The 20,494-nt window shown below is 41.9% G+C and overlaps 1 protein-coding gene across 5 annotated transcripts in view; it reads left to right on the top strand.

Moving 5' to 3' along the window:
• Positions 1-5,929: 5,929 nt before the first annotated feature.
• satb2 (SATB homeobox 2) overlaps positions 5,930-20,494 on the top strand; it is a 61,340-nt gene continuing 46,775 nt past the window's right edge. For all 5 annotated transcript variants that reach the window (XR_013965529.1, XM_080785804.1, XM_080785803.1 and 2 more), the window contains exons 1-2: positions 5,930-6,673; positions 18,799-19,020. Coding sequence is in view for 4 of the 5 variants with exons in the window: in XM_080785804.1 (XP_080641930.1) it covers positions 18,843-19,020 (178 nt within the window). In the remaining variant the exon portion in view is untranslated. The remainder of the gene's footprint in view (positions 6,674-18,798; positions 19,021-20,494) is intronic.

Here is a 20,494-nt window from a genome sequence, read left to right as displayed (position 1 = left end):
TAGATTAGTTATAGGCCTACCAGAGCTTGTCGCGAGAGCAAAAGCGAACCCGTGAAAAATGGTGAGAAGCAGCATTAATGGACTGAGTCGTGACCTCTGTGTATGGAAGCAATTTGGAAAAGGGCCGAAGGTGCGCTCCAACTGCCACCGTGTCTATTCAAATGCCGTTTAAAAGACAAATTAATCCTTAACGGAAACTAGATACATCCTTTAAAAGCAAGCCATTTAAACAGCCAGCCCTAAATTAGTGTAAAAACCTGTCTGGTTGGTTACGTCAAGCGCTGCGACGAGGGTTTATATCTCAACAGAGAAGTTTATCATCCGCTGGAGGTGTTTAATTTCTCTATCTGGACTAACAATACGAATGGCTCATTAAATGTGATTAACAATGGATACTAATTAAACATATTGGATGATCAATTTTGTTCCTACTTATAAGCCGGCATGTTTTAAATCTTGATTGATTTGCGCCAATCAAGACTCTGGAAAAAGGTTAAGAAACTGGTGTCCTGCACAATACGTATTTATTTTAGTTAGATTTCTGTTTAATTGTCTGTTTTGCATGGTACGTCTGTCATTCGTTATGCGTTAGTTACCTTCCTTTTCAATTACAACTGATTCAAGCCATGACACATCACTTCGAAACATCGTGTATAAACTATATCATAAAATGGGCTAATACTGTAACTAATAATAATAATAACAATAATAATAGGCTAATATTCGTATTACTACAACGACTTGTTTGGTTTCATGTTTGGATACTGGAATTTCGTTAAAAAAAACTAAAACAGTTCTCCATTTGTTCTCCTCCCAAAGCTGCATAATAATCGCTCACTTCTCGGTTATGACAGGCTGACACACTCTACTTACAGTGTTTCACCAAGTTGGTCATAAGACAATTTTCTTCATCATATCTTGGCGTATGGTCTGGTGTAAGCAACGTTAGAGCCTGTTACTCTTGACTTGCTTAACAGACGATTAAAAAAACTGCCATGTTCAACAATGGGCAAACATTTGAGAAAAACATGCAGGAATCAGATGCTATAGTTGTTGGAGTAAGCAAAACAAAAACGCAGTTTTGCTGTGAAAGATAATAGGCTTCAAATGCAATATATCACATTATAATTGGTTTAAATGAGGACAGTGAATGTTTTTCAGAATATTGGAAGTGTGAACTCCGCAGCAGTCACATGCATGCAGGCTTCTTAATTCAGTGTTTGCAGAAGTTAAATTGACAACACTGCTAATGGACTGAAACAATTTTAATTGAAAACCCTTACAAAATATGCTGTCAAATAAATGACATTCAAATATCCTATCCACACCACACGTCGTATGATGTGCGGTTTAATTTCTAACAAAGAAAATTGTTAACAGCTACTCTAATTCCTATAGCAATTATTTCGTGATGAATCAAATTGCCTATTCTGCTTTAGGATATGGCACTTCCACGACAAACCTTTTCGTCACAAATCTATAGGCCTATACATGATCGACAAATCGAAAAACATGTTTGTAATGGTCAATAAGCACGGACTGCACCATTCTGTATTTTATTCTTCTTCCCTTCGCCACACAGTCGCGCTGTTTGCACAAGTGACGCGTCTCTGCTCATCATTCTGTCAAGGTGAAAACTTCAGTGAAACAAGGTAGTCCGTGATGAACAAAACCATTTCCCAGCACAAATAAAGATATACAGTCTTTCGCGTAATACCCCTCTAATTGAATTGCTGTCGCTGCCCAGGCCTAAAAAAAAAGAAATAAAAAAACCCATTTGACTATTAACGCTGCATCTTGGTTTGACACATACCAGATGCATTCTTCTCTAAATTATTCTGCTGACTTCTTGAATTTGAAATGAGCTTTGTGCCGGAGGTCTGCTCTGTGTATAGTCATTGGATCACTTTCTATAAATTGACCTGGCCCTTCGATGTGAAATAAATAAAAGCATGTTATTCTTATTTGGAGGCTGGCGTGACGCAGGCTGCAGCTCCATAAGGTGCACAGAGTAGATGACATGCAGAGAGCCAGAGACCAGCCAGTCGGTCCAAAACGGTCGCAACATGAAGCCCGTTTATACTCTACAAACAGGCCCCCCATCTTCAAGCTCTTACCTCGTATCATATTTCTTTGGATACATAAGTGTGCGCACGGGCGCACGCACGCACGCTCTCTCTCTCTCGCTCTCTCGCTCACACACACACACACACACACACACACACACACACACACACACACACACACACACACACACACACACACGTGCACGAAGACGCTTTGGGCCCAATAAGTCTGCCTCATTACTACCATGTTGCACAGAATCTTTAGAGATATTGCACATTTTCAATTATTCATACGATACCTCTGAATTAGTTTCCCATTGTGGCTATTGTAGCGATACATTTTTTATCCTTTTCACGGCATTGTTAAGTTTTACGCTTGTTTGAGCTAATGAGCGAGGACTCCTGGTGCTCTATGTTTCCCCTGAGCAACAGTTACAGAATTCCAGGTTCCCAGTTCCCCACGAAATGGGAAAAATAGCAATGGGAGATACAGTGGGACTGGGACTGCAGGGAGAGCTCACGAGAAGCTCTGCAGGCAGCAACGGATTTCCTAACTGCATGGGTTTAAATAATTCACAGCCTCTGTTTTACCCGAGCAGCCGAGGGATGGTTTTGCACGATGAGGCGCAATGCACATGATGCCGTTTGCAAAACATTTCCTTGGATAAATAAATACCCGCCTCCTGTGAACCACATTCGCTTCGTCGCATCTAAGTTTCCTCCTCTCCTGAATGAAGCCACATTTGTAGCCTTTTATAGCCATTTGACTTGTCGTAATAATTTTATGTAAATATGTTCTATATTCCCCACAAATGTTAGAATGTGTTGAATGGTCAACCATTGTAGTTAAATCCCCTTTTTTATTTTTTATTATTGAATCAATTCGATTTTATTTATTTTACTGTACTTAATGTACTTCATTAAAATGTTTAGCTTAAAGGTATACAGGCCTTTTTTGTAGTAGAAGTGTAACCTGTTGTCTTTCTTGAAAAGCGCATCTGCATGAGAAGGCTAAAACAGCAGGTATGGCGCCATAATAAAATATTTAGCCCTGTTTTGTAAGTAAAAACATTGTAAGGCCTATATTTTCCTCAGTGGAAACAAAACAGCATGATCTGTGTTAGCTGCTATACGTCTGCGTGCTTATATGCATGCGGGACTGCAACAAATGAATCGAAATAATGTAATTGACATAGCGTGGCATATCCTTTCCTTTCAATGACAAAAAAATCGCATGGTCAAACTCCCACCCTTCGGAAAAACAACAACAACGAATGCCAAGATGTAGGCTAATATGTTGAGTTGAATCCCTGGCATGCAAAGGTCTGATCTCACTTGAAATAACACTGTCAACCATAGCCTATAACAACGGAGTGATTCTATTTTCTAAATAACTTTAGATGGTTATATTACCAGCTTAGAGGCTATAATGTCTGACTAATGTCCTTGCATTTCTGTTGCTTACTTTAAACTAAAGAATGCGCTTGCCCGTCAAAATTGTGAAAAGGTTTACCGTACGGACAAATATTGCCTTCTCCAAAGACCGCAGACTCGTTGTTTTAAACAACTATACGGTGAGAAATAACGATTTAAAATGCTGTTTACCACGCCTATTTTAAGCCTTAAAAGGCATTTTGTGGCTAAGTCAAAATCACTGGTGTGTGACTTGTAAATGCCACATGTAGCCTCACTGCAAACTCCAAGTGTAATTCCCAACACTAATTTTCACGCACGCACGCACACACACGCACACTCACACACCACGCGCGCGTACACACACACACACACACACACACACACACACACACACACACACACACACGAGAGAGACATGAGTCAGAGAGACACATGCATCGATTCATATATATGCTTACCTTCATTATGATGACCATAACTCTATCCATGTATATCCTGCATTAAAATGATAACTGATAACTATATGCCCACAGCGACATCATCATCATCGCCACCATTCGAGGCTATCATATATTTAATATATATATTATAATGAACGACGAGCATCGGACGAACCTTTCTCCCCCGGCCCGCACTGAGAGTTGTCTTATTTGTCTATAGACTCAAACTGTCCAACAGCGAATTAATTGTCGACGACTTTTCCTTTTAAAACTGCATATGGGTAAGATGGTATATATAAGATAGGATACTTTATTGGCAATCAATTAAGGATGGAAGCTATATAGAGTGCACAATAATTGATAAATGCAAAGTTGTATATAAGCCTATATGTTTAAGTTATAGGCCTAATTAGTCAGAGTAATTAGTCAGAGATTTTTATTTATTTATTTGTATTATTATTATTATTATAAAACCTATATCCCATCTTTAAAACAAAGCCAGCGAAGCCAAATTATTTTGTGGTAAATTAGTGTCATTTCAGCATAAAGCAAACATTGTACACCTAATATAATTCTTCGTCTTTCTTTCTGACCGGCGACGCGCAGACATGCACGTGGAAGTGAACCCGGACACTCCAGTGGCCCCTGTTTGTTTTCCCATCCACGTGCTGAAACTATATATGCGAGCCAACAAAAAGATGCTGTAATCCATCCATCCTGCACAGCAAAAAATCCTCCGTAAGTCTGAAAATGGGTAGGCCTATACATTTTGTACACTTTCGGAGTGAAATGAACACGGAGGATTTTACTGTGTGCCGCCCTTCTCTGGCTCTCGCCGTGGGACCATCATCTCAACATGAGACCAGAGAACCGTGGACACATTTATTGCAGATGTGCAAACCTGTAACTTAATTTTGTCTTGCTCAATTCTGTTGCGCATGCTCTCGTTAAAATGAGCTTGAAAGACTCCCTTGTTGTAGTAAAGGTTAGCTAAAGTGAATTTGACATATAGGCTATATAGACTATAGGGCAATAAACCAACTACAAGTCGGTCCAACAAAATGTTTAGGTTGTGGACAGTTCAACGTGAATTTGTAGCGAGCATGCAGACACCAACACAGGATTTGTCTTCAGTGCCATTTGACCTTGGATTCCTTATCTATTAAACCCCACGCAGTGACATCTGTCTATAAAGTTGCAGGTTTATCATTAACTGTATCACCCAACAGTGAACTGCTGTTGTATTGACACAGGGCATCTATTAAAAGTGTGTGTGTGTGTGTGTGTGTGTGTGTGTGTGTGTGTGTGTGTGTGTGTGTGTGTGTGTGTGTGTGTGTGTGTGTGTGTGTGTGTGTGTGTGTGTGTGTGTGTGTGTGTGTGTGTGTGTGTGTGTGTGTGTGTGTGTGTGTGTGTGTGTGTGTGTGTGTGTGTGTGTGCGGGTGCGTGTGCGCGCGAGGCTTCGCGTGCGTGAGAGAGAGAGAGAGAACATCATCTATATTATTAGGCTACTTATTAACATGTATCAGTGGCATGGACTTCAACTTGAACGGATTATCTGTAGGATGATACTGCACATGGCAGCCATAGGGGGTATACATGTTTTATGGAGAAAGCGATATAGACTATATATACGTTGTTCTCAAAGCAAAATGAATCGTTGAATCGCCACAACATGTGAATATTTTAATTAAAAACAATATCTCCTTTAGCGTGTATACTTTTAATATATATAGCCTATATAACCTTAGCGAGATATAGAGCCCACAAAATGCTTGCCAAAGGTCAAATTGGTTTTGACGCCCCCGTACCCCCTCCTCCCTCCCTCCCTGCATGCAGCGCTGTTTCTCTCTCTCTCTCTCTCTCTCTCTCTCTCTCTCTCTCTCTCTCTCTCTCTCTCTCTCTCTCTCTCTCTCTCTCTCTCTCTCTCCCTCTCTCTCTCTCCTCCCCTCTCTCTCCTGCTCGCCTCCCTCCGCCCTCAACCCGCTGCCTGTCAGTCAGCGCGCCCGTTGGCACGGGGAAGATTGAAAGTGACACACTCTGCTTGTATACCTTTTCACCGATCATTACACCGTTAACGGGACGCTTCGCGCTAAATGCTCTATTGATCGATGTTTGCGGCTCGGGGTCCACAACATCCACAACCAAGTTGGGTTTTACGCGAGCATTTCCTGATCACTCTACTGCGCTGCGCGCTTTTCTTCTACTTGCGCGCTGATGAAGCCATGAGTTCAGAGGAGGACAGTTCGGTGCCATAGTCGTGCTTTAGCGAAAGGACACGAAACGTGCGAGTCGGTGCGACGACATCAAATATTCAATTTTTTTCTCTCCACGCATCAAGTTCAGACTTCCATTCCGTGCTCATGTCCAGAGAGGGTCCCCGCGACATCACAGCCAAGTCAAGCCACTGGTTTTGAGAAAGTCTCTCTCTCTCTCTCTCTCTCTCTCTCTCTCTTCTCTCTCTCTCTCTCTCTCTCTCTCTCTCTCGTGCTCCATCTCTCACTCACCACTACTTTTCCACAGACGATAAGCACGCGCATTCTCCGTCCATCTCCGTGTCCGATCTTCTTCTCCATTGTTTCTTTCCGTCTTGGCGCACGCCGCTCGGTTCTCCACGGAGAAGTTAGTGAGGACTTCAGGTCCCTGACCGCGGTCCATCCAACTCCAAGAGCCCGTTCAGCCCAGCCCTGGATTCGATACTTTTGATCAATGGACAGAGCCTCGGCCAGCAGCGATACAGGCACGCCATAAGCAGTAAGTACGAGAGAACATTGCCAGCGCACTCCACACTCGCAGTCACCCGCCATCAATTTGAAGAAATCTCGATGCAGTCTCTTATGTTTATGATAGCATGCTTGTCTGTAAGTGGCGCAACTCCGCTGCTCAGTGCCGTCGCAATTTGAAATGTGGGAGAAAACCAGAGCAATTATGGAACGTGAGTGACAATCAATAGACTATTGCCCTAATAACTTAGGCCAGTTAATAATTACAAACTACAAGATTGCTAACAATATAGCCTAATAATGACAATAACAATGATTTATACCTGACAGTCCTCTTTCAAAGTTCCAATCCAATTATAGGCTCGATTAATATTAGGCTATTATTATTAATCATTATTATTAGTAATAGGCTAATAATAATAATAATAATAAAAACAACATTAATAAAAACAACAATAATAGTGATAATAACGTTCCATATTATTAATAATATTTTGAATATTTGATTTTGAATTTCAGAATTATTATCATCATCATTATTATTATTATTATTAGTCGTATTAGTAGTATTAGTGTATAGTAGCAGCAGCCTAGCAGTATAATAATCTTAAAATGATTATATTAACGCTACTTTTAACAGTTACAACAAAGTTTAACAATGTTTTTACAATTATGGTATAGTAAGTGATTATAATATTTGATACAGTTTTCCTTTCTGTATACAGTTACGTGGCTATTGTGAATTTGTGATTGCATCTTGTTAATTAAGGTAATTAGCCTTGTTGTAGGCCTAATTTGACAGCTTTTTGTTTTCTTTTTAGTTATAATAAAACTGCGTTCTGTTTACGAAACAACAGAAGAGTTATAATACAGAACTTTGATTGTAATAGCAGCTGCTACTGCAAAATGTTGGGCTTTAAGGCCAATATTATGTTTTAGTGATTTAGAAAATAGATTAATATGCTCATTCAAAGCACCAGGTGTTATACCTCCCCAACAACAATAAGAAACAAACAAACAAACAAACATTTCTTGGATTAGGATAATTGTGTGTGTGTGTGTGTGTGTGTGTGTGTGTGTGTGTGTGTGTGTGTGTGTGTGTGTGTGTGTGTGTGTGTGTGTGTGTGTGTGTGTGTGTGTGTGTGTGTGTGTGTGTGTGTGTGTGTGTGTGTGTGTGTGTGTGTGTGTGTGTGTGTGTGTGTGTGAGAGAGAGAGAGAGAGATCTGGACAGAATTCAATTAATATAACTATTCACAGGAAATAAATGATTTTCTTAAAAATAAACAACTGTGCGTCACTAAATTACGAAAATGCTGTCCACTGTTTAACTTTTTAATTTATTTCTGAACCATTTGTCCAAAAGGTGTTGATGGAGTTACTAATTAACATTTTATTTTCTTAAGTGTGAAGTTAAGTATGAAGAATCACGTCAAGCAAGCTAGGGAACATAATCATAAATAAAAAAGTATATGGAGCAGAGGGGTTATTTTAGTGTAAGCATAACATTAAATGTTATACGAAAAAGTTAGGCTTATATACGAGCATGCATGCAAGGTAACAAAAACCTGAAATGATCAATAGGTTTCTTGATTTAGTAGCATGATATGTGTGTGAAGAACACAAAAAAGTGCAAGATGCCATTCCAGAGTTAAAAGTCACCGTCTAAATGCCAAAGCACATGCAGGTCTCAGACTCAGGCGGAGTTTTTTTTGAGTAAAAATGCCCACTTTCTGTAATCAATACAAACTGAAGGTAAATGCGTCTGGCAGGCTAAATGAGAAACAGTCGCTCCTCGGCGATCACGTCAAAAGCAATAGTTTGTGCTCCACTAAACAGTAGGCTTAAGGCCATTTTTTTTTACCAGAGATTAAATTCTCGAGTAGGCCTAAATTGAAGAGATAGAACTTTGCTCAGCTCTTAAGCACGGTAACACGAATATACGGGCCAGATAACTTCGTAGGCAAACAACACCAACAGCACATCAGAGGAGACTTGTAAACTTCACCCTTGGGGAATAATATAGGCCTGTTTTGCACGTCACCGTCGACCATTTTCTCCTGTGCATTTGTCTCTTCTTTTACTATAGGCCCTGGCCTACACACTGACCCCCAACAAGCTTCAGAAAAATCTCCGTGCGAAGCCCGATGAAAAATGCATTCGTTTCAGTCCATGTGACGAGTGAAGCTTTTTCATTAACGCCAGATCTCTCTGTTTAAACTTATAAACATTGCTTAGATGTTGAGAGTTGCAGCACAGCCGCGCGCACTTTGGGATTTGAAGGGATTGACCTGTGACGCTTTTTAAAGTGCGTATCAAAACAGAGGGGAAGGGAAGCCATACGTTTTCACCATGATGTCCCCTATATCGCTTTCTCCCGTTTACTTTGGTTTCACCGATCGAGCTTTAGCATTAATGTGCAGTGTCACTGGTGACTGTTCTGCCATGAAGGCTACCATATAGTTGAACATGTTATGGTGACTTTATGGAGGGCGGTCTAGGCTTACTCTGCACCGTAACTTTTGTAGACCGACTGGATGGGCCAATTGCAGCAGATATAGTCTAATGATGTTGTTCATTATGTTATACAACGCAATTCTGAAGCTACATTTACGTGAATTTATTTAGGCTTATTATTGCCCTTATACACATTGCTAAAAACGCCATCCATTTTGAAAATGAGGAACATGTCAACTGAACTGCCCCCTTAACGTGTCCAAAAGAGTATCATATAATCCCCCCTGCAGTATCCATTTCCATACATCCAGACCATGTCCAATTTTCCAATGCATGTCGGTTTTTTTCCTGGTCCTTTCTGGTCTCTTCTTCATCCCTTTCCTGTGTGAACCCAGTTATCGGTTCACACATATCAAGGGTGTGTCTGTGCTATTAAAGTGAAGATTAGATAGTGGGGAAGGTCTGTGGGGAGAAAGAAGGCTCACTAATGATACTCCTTCTTCTCTATCTGGCATGGGAGCCATCCTTCCCCACGCTCTCCCCATTAAAGATATAGCTAAATCTATCATCACTCACACATCTGCGGCTTGCAATTCATGTCGTTGGTGGATTCACATATTGAAGCGCCTGCATCTATTGGAAGACTAAATGTTTAAGTATAGTATAGTGGACACGAGACCTGTTTCTGTTTCTCCACCGTGTTCTTTGTACGGTCACTTCGACGTCTTTTTTTCTCTCCTCACTCACAGTTATTCCTTTTTCTGGCGAGGATGGCGCACGTTGTGGTGGATGGGTTTGGCGTGTGTGACTGTGTGTGTGTGTGTGTGTGTGTGTGTGTGTGTGTGTGTGTGTGTGGTATAGATGTGGAATGTAAGGGCAGTCGCAGTAAAGTTATTTTTTTACGTAGCGGCCATGTTCATAGAGCACATAGCACAAAACACTGTGGCTACTAATCTTTAAATCTCTCCAAAATAGTGCGCTTCTATAGCACTATTTTGGGACTGGCTTCATTTTTTAAGGAGGGGGGGGGCTCTGCTTATTTACGCGCGCGCGCGCGTGTGTGTGTGTGTGTGTGTGTGTGTGTCTTTGTTGCACTTTTGTAACTTAAGCATGCACGCGTGTTTGCCTCAAGGCCTTATTTGTCTCTCGTGTGTGTGACTGCATCGTGTGAGTCAGTGTGTGGTCCATGGAAGTGTCACAGCAGAGAAGCTGTGTAGCGCGCCTGCTGTGGTTGGTGCGGCGGAGTGTATATGAATGCGTGTTCGTCTGTCTGTGTGCGTGCAGTCAGTGTGTCTGTGCGCGCGTTTATGTGTATGTGTGTGTGCGCGCGAGCGAGCGCACCCATCCCCTCGCCGACGACGTCGAGGGGTGAGGCCATAAACCCTGTGCTGTTAACTCTTTACCCTGTATTATCAAATGAGATGTTTACGAGTGCGCTAAACATGTTCACCAGAAGGAGCTCCGTCTCGCCCCCTCACGGCAGTGATTTTCCTCCCTTTAACTGAGAGAGTGTGTAGGCCGGGCCTATACAAAATGATGGACCCGTCAAGGGCCGATTTGGTTCTATATGTGTACACTGTCAGCATTATTCTAATTTGAAAAAAAAAAAAACCTAGAATGTGATTGTCAACAATAAAAAATAAGAGCCCCTTCAGGGTTTTACTGTGTGTGCGTCCATGTGCGAGTGGCTGGTGGTGCCATGGGCGCACTCTGTGTGGAGCACAACATTTGCGCAATATTAGCGTGCTTGCCACAAAGGTCTCTCGCCCCCTCACTCCAGCTCTCACCACATCATAGCGCTCTCCCAGTAACACATCTGATGGCCATAAACAATACATTCCACAATAATGTAATCTTCCTTCGGAGCAATCATTTTACTCATAAACAGTCACATAAAAAAAAAAAAAAAGTTTAATTTTGCCCTCCATTTTGTTTTCAGACCCTTTTAATTCTGTGAAACCATAAATTACAGAGTGAGGCCTCCCCTTGAATGTGTGTGCATTTATGTGTGGATTGTCGAGGTGCAAAAGATAGGCTAATGAACGTCCTGTCAGCTTTGATGACATTGATGTGAGTGAGTAGGCTATAGCCTATATGTATATGTTCTATATACCATATGGAGTGCCAACATGTGCTGTGTTCAAGTTCATTTTTTGTGATTAAGATGATGATTCGGCACTTAACTTTTACCAATGCGGCCTACATCCCAAGATGCACGCCTGTGCTTCATGTGAGGCTGTGTGTGTGCAGTGTGTGTGAGGACTGTGAGAATCCAGGAGATTTCTTTGGGGGGGGGGAGACTCCCCAAAAGCGGGGGTCTGGGGGTCATCCCCCACAAATGTTTTAACAGAGACATTTCCTGTGTTCTGGTGAATTTTGATACTTTTATCAGGCTTGCTTTACTAGCATTGGAATGGGTACAGTTTCAGCCATTAAAACGCAAAAATATAGGTCTACAAAAAATGGATGACTGAAGAAACGTGAGACCCATCTTTAATAATTAATTATTTAAGTGAACATCTCTGTATATGATTGCATGCACTGCCCAGACCCCCAGAAACTATTTAACATAGTAGATTTATATGTTCCATGTGTTCTGGTGAATTTTGGGAGTTTGATAACAACTCCAGGAGCCAGGGTTGCTGACAGCCCTGCATGGTGCGTGCGTGCGTGCGTGCGTGCATGTGTGCGTGTGTGCGTGTGTGTGTGTGTGTGTGTGTGTGTGTCAGACAGCAGGGCTTTTAATACCCCACTCTCCCTCCCTGCATGTTTTTATCTGAATGTTACAGATCAGTCAATACCACGATAGCCCTGCTATAAAAGTGGATCCTCAGTTGGTAGACCATACAGCCTATCTGTCTGTGGACATTTTCCTATAGTGACGCCTCATTCACTATCAGCGTTAATAATGACCTCACAGGCCCTCTCTCTCTCTGTGTGTGTGTGTGTGTGTGTGTGTGTGTGTGTGTGTCTCTTTCTCTCTCTCTCTCTCTCTCTCTCTCTCTCTCTTTCTCTCTGGGCCTGGTTTGCATGCTTAAGAGCACAACCATGTATTAGTGTCATATCGCAACGGTAAAGTTTAGGCTGAGGTAGCCTGAGAAGCAACAGTGCAGACAACCTAATATGTAAGTTTTATCCCTATTTCCCACCTTTCTGGGAGGTGGTGGGTAACATTTATTGTTTTGGTCCTCTCCTCTGGTTTATCGTATTGTATTTGATTGTGTTTTTATAGTTTATAGATTTTTGGGAGAGTTCATATAATATAGTATTAGTTTATATAGTGCGTATACAGTTATTTTTGCGATGCACAAGGCAAACAAGTTATTGAATGTATTACTGTTTCCCGCATCCTCACTCCTAACTTTCTGAATGTGTCCCATTTCAAACATGCCTGTGTTAATACAGTGTGTGGACTGTTGACTGTGTGGAGTGTGTGTGGATGGGGGGGATTGGACGGAACTAATACCGCCATCTCCACGGTACACAGGTTTCCTCTGCGTTGCTCCTTACAGCAATAACATTGGTCCATGAATCTTTTTATTTGTCAGCCTATATACATTACACCTTAATGTCAATTTTGTGAATCCGATGATTCCATTGTGAGGAGGTTTCATGAAAAATCTGCACACACAACACTTCCCAACGTTTTCTGTGCGTCAAGAGCTTGCCGTTCTCATGTGCTGGGAAATCATTGCCAGCCTACGTAAATCTCATCGAAACATGTCGTTTTACGTAGGCTGGTGTCGATTTTACAGCGCTGACAGAGTGAGCTCTTGACACACAGAGTTATGTTTTCTGTTTGTAACTGTGTTTTTAATTATGCTGCTGCCTGTCGTGGCCAGGACTCCCTTAAAAAAGTGGATTTTCATCTCAATGGTGACTATACTGGCTGAATAAATGTAAAATAAATAAGGACGTGTTGTTAAGTGATGTGTCTGACGCATAATCAATCTGAAAGTTGGATGCAACTTCAGTGCATGAAGAAATGTTTCTAACCCCCAGATTCCCGTTGGAAAAGCGGCTAGAAACGGAACAGATTAAACAAAACAGAATAAAAGTGAGACAGAGTGAATGAGAGTGAGCCGAAAAGGAGAGAAAACAGAATCTTCTGGTGACAGGGAATAAGAAAAATGGAAATTGGGAAAACAGTGTTCATAGTGAAGTTCCAATCCCTCTGTCGTAGCCCTTACTTTGCACTCTTTACAGCAGTCATTATACCATATATGTCTTTGAAACGGATGGGAGTACCAATCAGTGTTTGTCAGCTGTCTGATTTGTAGAGTTTAGACTGGCTTTGAATTACATGTTAGCCTCTGTTTGTGTGTGTTTACGTCTTTGAGCTCGACATATTGTTTATAGGTGTGTTTGCTGTTGTGTTTGTACGCTTCTATTTTTCTGGGTGTGTCTGCATTTTCCTCTGCAATCTTGTATTTGGCCCCTGCTACGTATTTGTTATGTCTAGAACGTGTAATGATGTGGAATATGATAGTAGCTTATCTTCAAATCTTGATGATATCGTACTATCAAAGAAAATGTTAGCTTAGAAAAACTGAAGGGCCCATATATTAGTGTTTTTCTGTGACCTTTAGCCACAGCAGAAATAAGGGATTTGGAATATGTAATAATATAGGATGTGATAGCATCTTATCCTTAAATGTAAACGATACAACTTTATTGTCAGCTTGCACTGAAATTTGTTTTGCGTCCATGACGTCACCGTTCAATCAACAGACAAGACATACATTACAAAATGGTAGACATTACAGGACAAAAATCACAGAAACAATCAGGAACGAGAACATATCCAATGGTTTAACAAGACAGACAAACAAGTTCTTTAGTCTGTTTTTCTTAAATGTAGGGACTCTAAACCGCCTCATGGGGGGCAACAGTTGATATTCATCATTTAAAACATGTAAGGGGTCAGAAGAGATACTCCTCGCAAGTCTAAGCATGCTCTTGGTCTGGGCCAAGATGTCTGGATGTTGGTGTAATGTAATCCTAATACCATTATAATAGCAACTATCAAGGATGAAGACAAAACGTTCAGTCGTAGCACGGTATTTTTGTATTTCACTGATGGCAGTTGCTTCAGAGAAGCAATACAGTATGTTGAGAAATATGGCCCGACCCTTGGCGTTATCAAAAAAGACATTAAATTGGTAACTGTTCTTATCGTGTCTCTATTAACTGGCTCTACTATCTTCAGCCTTATCAAGAAGTACTGCAGATGGACATGGGCTGCTATGTAGGATGTACAAAGACACCCAACCGAGTAATTAAACACTGCATTATCTGCACTGCTAAATGCATAACATCAGAGCCATTGATAAATTATGTATGGTCATAAGAAAGCTATCATGTCCTTTGCCTACACTTGCCTAAAGTGTGTCTTTAGGGCACAAGTTATCGCCCAACACACCCATAATAATTGTATAAAATGGATTAGCATTTATCAGTGTGTGTGTGTGTGACCATGGAGATTTATGTGCAAAACAATGGTGACACCTGGACGTATATAGGCCCACACCCTGTCTATTAGAGAATACATAGTGGATCGGAACCTCTTTTAACTGTGAGTTATTTGTTGGATACTATGGATATGTGAGCCTAGACAAGGCTGGAACCAGATCAGGCCTTTTGTAGCTGACAGGCGAATCTGGGAACCCTTCAGCCAAAAAAACGAAGGAATAAACAGCGCCCTGTTTACCTTTTGAATGTGCCTCTGGGGACGGCGCCAAGCAGAATGTGGATAGCAGGATGTTGCCCGTTTTGCTCTGCCTTAGGCCCTCCTCTTCTGGTGGGGCGCCTATGTTTTCATTCCCACTAACAACAACGTATACACGTTCTGAATGTCCCTGCCGACAGATTCAGTATAGTGTATACCTCGGAAACCGTTCTTGAGAGATTACAGACAGGCAAACGGACAAAGAGAGGCCAGGACACCCTTGTTCTGGAGTCTGGAGAAAACACTGAGACAATGCTCTTCTTCGTGCACTGCATGCTGCTTCTGTCTGGATCACACATTCATATTTAATGCACACTTACATTCTTCAAATTCAATATTATTTTCAACTCCAAAAGGCAACACTAGTTTGAGGAGGATTTGGAGATGAGATCCTGAAACCCTTATCAGCAGTTCAGCACCGGAGAGAATGATTTAATACATACAAATACATACAAATAATCATTTTACTGCCACTTTATGAAATTATGAAATTTAACCTTTCTGTTGGTTTTGACTGAACTTGAAGGCCCAATGAATCCAGTACTATTTAAATTAGGTTATATTCACATACTTAAAGACTTTAATTTGAAGATGCAAATGCTATTTGCGACTTTCATATCATAATAAAGCAAAATAGTGTTTAAAAATAATTAGTCTGTTCTTCTAACAAGAGTCGATTCAATCATCTCCACTTGCAATTAATTACATTTTTGTATTTTTGTTCGTGTTTGTATCACTCGGTTGAGCCAATAAAAGCTCTAAAGTTAATAACGGTTTGGATGAGGCTGTCGATCCACTTTCAGACACTACACAGGATAGGAGACAAAAAAATGCATAACAGGACAACAAAAATAATTTATCTCTTGCATCAATGCCCTCCAAAAAATTGCAAGTGGCACACAGGATGTGTAGCAAGATTGAGAGATGCTGAGCTATATTTTTGTGTGTATGTGCCTGCTTGTCCTTGGTGAGATGCTGATAGTGTGTGTGTGTGTGTGTGTGTGTGTGTGTGTGTGTGGTTGTGTGTGTGTGTGTGTGTGTGTGTGTGTGTGTCGTACGATGGTGAGATGTCGGTGAGTCTTGATAGGGATCGTCACTCGTGATAGCAACGATTCAGGTTAGGACCTGCTGGGGAGGAGAAATGTATTCTCTCATATTAAATGTAGGGTAAGTGATTTCTCTTCGGTTAAAATAAGTGTTAAATAGCTCTATATTCTGATAGCACTATTCAGTTGCAGGACATGTCCATGTCTCTCCAGGTCTTTTACTCATTTTATCCAATCAGGATATAGAGAACTCAGACAGAATACAAATTAAACAAGTGAAATTGGAAGTGAATATACAAAGAAATGAGCAGAAACAAACACTATATAAAAAAAAATGAATCTGATAAACCCTCTCTCCTGATTGGCAGATATTCCGTCACCTACCTGGAAATGTATTTTCTGTTTATCAAAGAGCTGGAGAGACACTGAGCAAACACGAGCAACCGTCCATTACTGGTCAGAATACCGCACTTTATTATTAACTGCCTCTATTGATAGGTTGGAAGTAATCTGACAGGAAATTGGGTGAGAGATGGGGGGGGGGGGGACACGCGGCAAAGGCCGTCGGTTCCGGGAGTCGAACCTGCGGCACGCCGTCAGGCTGGCTCAGCAGCCTAAGGTGCCCAGACGGTTGAGCTACAGTATAACCGTCTGGGCCCGCACGTTAACCTTTAACCAAACAATATCACTTACCTTTTATTCAGGCAAATCAAATGGTATTCATGTCGTTACCTTTTCTGGTGGCCCCTCACTCGACTTCTTCTGTTCGTGAAAAAAATTCCACACTTGCAATACTGTGAATAGGGGGGAGGCATTGGCTTTTACAATGTAAGTTGTTCACAATACTGCGGGTGTTTTTCTTTCATCCAGTGTTCCAGTTTCCCTTGTTGTCATGCACCTTGCTAGTGTCAGTGTGTAAAGTTGAACCAGAACCCCATACTCATCTTGTCTTCACATGCCACTCCTTCTGTGAAATGAAGTTGGCCAGATTGCTATTGGGGTGGAGGGGAGGGGGGGAGCAGATGTTTCTTGAAGTTTACATCATACTGAAGAGGGCTTCAAGAGCTGCCTGTTGAACATTGTCTGCATTTTATTGTCACAAGCAGCCAGCAATTAATTCAATGTCTCATTATATTCCTTTGTTCTTCGCCATTGCTGTTAGCATTGTTGAAGTCACAATTTGAATTATAGCTACCACTGACTTAGCTCACACCCAAGCACGCTTTCCTCAGCTTCATTCTATCAGCTATAGCTTTTCTTTTTTTTCTTTTTTCTTCTTCTTCTTTCCGTGCTGGTCTTATTCAACTTTGCCACTTGCGTTTTTCTGGTCCCTTCGTTCGTTCCAACACTTTTTAAATTAACCCCAAGGCTAATGTTTTTAATTTATTTTTCATTTTGAGAGGTCTCCCAAGTTCTTAATTCTTCTCAGATTGGAGGAAGAGGTTTTCCTTTTTTATTTTGTGGTTGTGGATCGTGGTAGTGGGTGTTTTTTCAGCATTAGTAGAGAAAAGAGATGGGAGAGAGAGAGAGGGAGAGAGGGAGGGAGAGAGGGAGGGAGGGGGGAGAAATAACGAACATAAAGGATGTAAATGCAGAGAGATGGAGCAAGAGATACAGAGAGGAGGGCAGAGAAATGAAGAGACAGTGAAACGGACCGCGTCATCTTTGTGGGGAAAGAGCTGCAAAAACTATGAAAGAGGCAGGGTGTTGTGGGAGTACTAATGCGGGGTACTAATCAAGCACTGTGAATATGCCACACTCAAACATTAACCATGGATTCGCCCCTCATTTGTTTTGTTGATTTGCAGGCCAGTGTCACTCAGTACACTGACCCCTCTGTTGTTTTTCCACTCAAAATCTGGTCGCTAACTCCATTTCCATACTCTAATACAAAATTCTCTCTCTCTCTCTCTCTCTCTCTCACTCTTGCTTTGCCTCGCCATTTTCCATTTTTATTACGCCAGCCCCCCTCTGTCTGTCTGTCTGTCTGTCTGTCTGTCTGTCTGTCTGTCTGTCTGTCTGTCTGTCTGTCTGTCTGTCTGTCTGTCTGTCTGTCTTTTTATTACCCCAGCTCTCTCTCTCTCTCTCTCTCTCTCTCTCTCTCTCTCTCTCTCTCTCCCCGTGGTGTGGGGTCACACATGCTGGCAGGTGGTGTCCGGGGACTCGTATGTAAATACAAGCAGTCCATTTGGCCTGGGCGAGCTGGATGCTCTTTGGTACTTGGCAGTTGTCCCCTGTCTGGCCTGGCAGGTTTTTCTAATGGGCATTACCCATATTAGACGTTTGGCTGACGCTCTCTTATCAGGGGACACTTGAGGTCCGTGTTCGCACGTGCATGTGCACGCGTGCACGGAGAAAACAAGGTGCATGCACGCGATGCACGTGCCCAGATTACAAGCACACTGATGTATAGTTATACGCATACTCACCACCCACACTAAACTATACACACGTAAGCCACGGCACCGCACAACCCCCTCTTACCCACATTGGCCAGTTTACATTCTCCACAAACACTGATGCAGAACGTCTCTCTCTCTCTCTCTCGCTCTGTTCCTAACTCTCTGGGTTTTAACGTAGCTCAATCCACTCCGCTGTCGTCAACGTTTGTCTGTCTGTCATCTCTGTGTGGGTTCGTGGCTGATTGGGCGTCATGGCGTCATGACATCACCCTCCTAGTTGTATCTGCACGTGAGAGCTATCAGTCCACGTCCCACTCCTGCTGCTTCTGAGAGGCCTGTATACGTATACCGTTTGGTGATTCTACAATTGAAAACGGTACAACCGAGTGACATGCATTTGTGTCAGCCCTATAGCGTGCGTCTTTGGTTTACATTGTCCTGCAACCTTGTCTGTCTGTTTATCTCTTCTCGCTTTTCACCTGGCTCTCCCCCCCTCTATCTCTCTCTGTCTCCATTGTCCATTCAGACCCATTCCCTCTGGCTGGAGTTCCCCCAGGTGTGTGGAGGGGGATGGAGCATGGCGCGGAGTCCCCCATCATGCAGGACAGTCCTGAGAGGAGGGGTGGCAGCAGCCCTGACCTCGCCAGCCTCCCTCCCCCGGGGAAGAAAGGCCGCTTGGAGCTCAACGGGAGCCCCACGGAGCACGCCCGCCTGCGCCACAACGGGTTCCCTCGGAGACCCCTGGGAGGTGAGCATAAATACAGTACAAAGGTTGCAAGTTGTACATACATTGGTTCTTCATTCATTCATTCATTCATTCATTCATTCATCCATTCGACTTTAAATGTTTTTAGGGCCCTGAATGACAGCTTGAGAACCCAGTGAAGACTGAGCACGACTGAGGGCTAAACATATTGTATTTCACCAAAGTTTTTCTTTTATAGTTTTACTTGTACACACCTCGTGACATTTAAGGAAAAGAATAAGAAGTAATGAACATCAGGTAACAATTGTTTTCTAAATTGGACAGATGAATATACATTGGACTCATATTCTTGCATAGAAATCTCAGGCTTGTGCAATTTCAGCACACAGGCACACAAATTAGCCACGTCCATTTCACCAAGCATTTCAAGACCAAATTTCAGTCCCTATTATACACACAGGACATTGCGTTTGGATAGATCCATTCCCAATGCTGTGTTGTATGGCGGACTATAGTGGAGCTTAAGGCCCAGAGTTGTATTTTATATTAGTTTATACTGTACTGTGTCAGTGTAATCTATAACATTGGACTTACAAAATAAAGGAGCTACTGCCATATAAACATGATTTATACAGCTCACTCTAGGCTATCGATCCCTGCATTCATAAGATTGTGAATGAGAAAGAGTGAGGGTGAGAGAGAGAGAGAGAGAGAGAGAACGAGAGAGAATGCGTGAGAGAGAGGGAGAGAAAGAGCTATCTATATCTGCCTGTAACTGTCTGTTTGTGTTAACTGCAGTGTGTTGTCAAGAATCTCACACATTAACAATGGTGGAATGAGAGCATGAATGAATGGGTGACCCCCACAGATCCACACTTTCATAGTTAAATCATCACTTCAGACTGTACTGTGTAATATGGCATCAAATATAGAGTGGGGCAAATTGCACGGCCTTTAAGGATTACAGCAGCCAAGTCTATGGGATGTTTGTTCCTATGCCCAGCTGATGATAAGAGCGCCCCTCACTTCACACAGGTGTGATTTTTACGTTTGTTTATAGAGCACTAATGACATAAATCGTTTGCCAGCCAAGTCTATGGACTTTGAGGATATATTACAATGTTTGTTGAGAGCACTTTAGAGAGCACTTTAGAGCCAGCCAAGTCTACGGACTTTAATATTTGTTTCGGGCACTTATAGGGCTCTATTTCGTCACCGCTAAACCCCTTATCCCTAAACTTCTTTGCCTTTTTTTTTACTATTTTGAAACTAGCCGATCTATATTGACACGTTGTGAGCTTGTAGATTGGCTATTTTAACAATTCAACAACAACGTTTTTTTTCAAAATAGTAAAAAAAAAAAAAGCCAAAGTTTACGGATAAGGGGTTTAGCATGGACGAAAATAGAGCCCTTAGGGTGCCAGTCTATGGACTTTAAGGATATGTTACTTTGTTTAGAGCAGTTATGACGTAAATCATTTGCCAGCCAAGTATATGGACTTTAATGTTTGTTTGA

The sequence above is a fragment of the Protomyctophum bolini genome (assembly GCF_963924005.1).
Source record: "Protomyctophum bolini genome assembly, chromosome: 16".
Taxonomy (NCBI): domain Eukaryota; kingdom Metazoa; phylum Chordata; class Actinopteri; order Myctophiformes; family Myctophidae; genus Protomyctophum; species Protomyctophum bolini.
The sequence above is the reverse complement of the archived record's forward strand: the minus strand, read 5'-3'. Positions and strand labels throughout refer to the sequence as shown.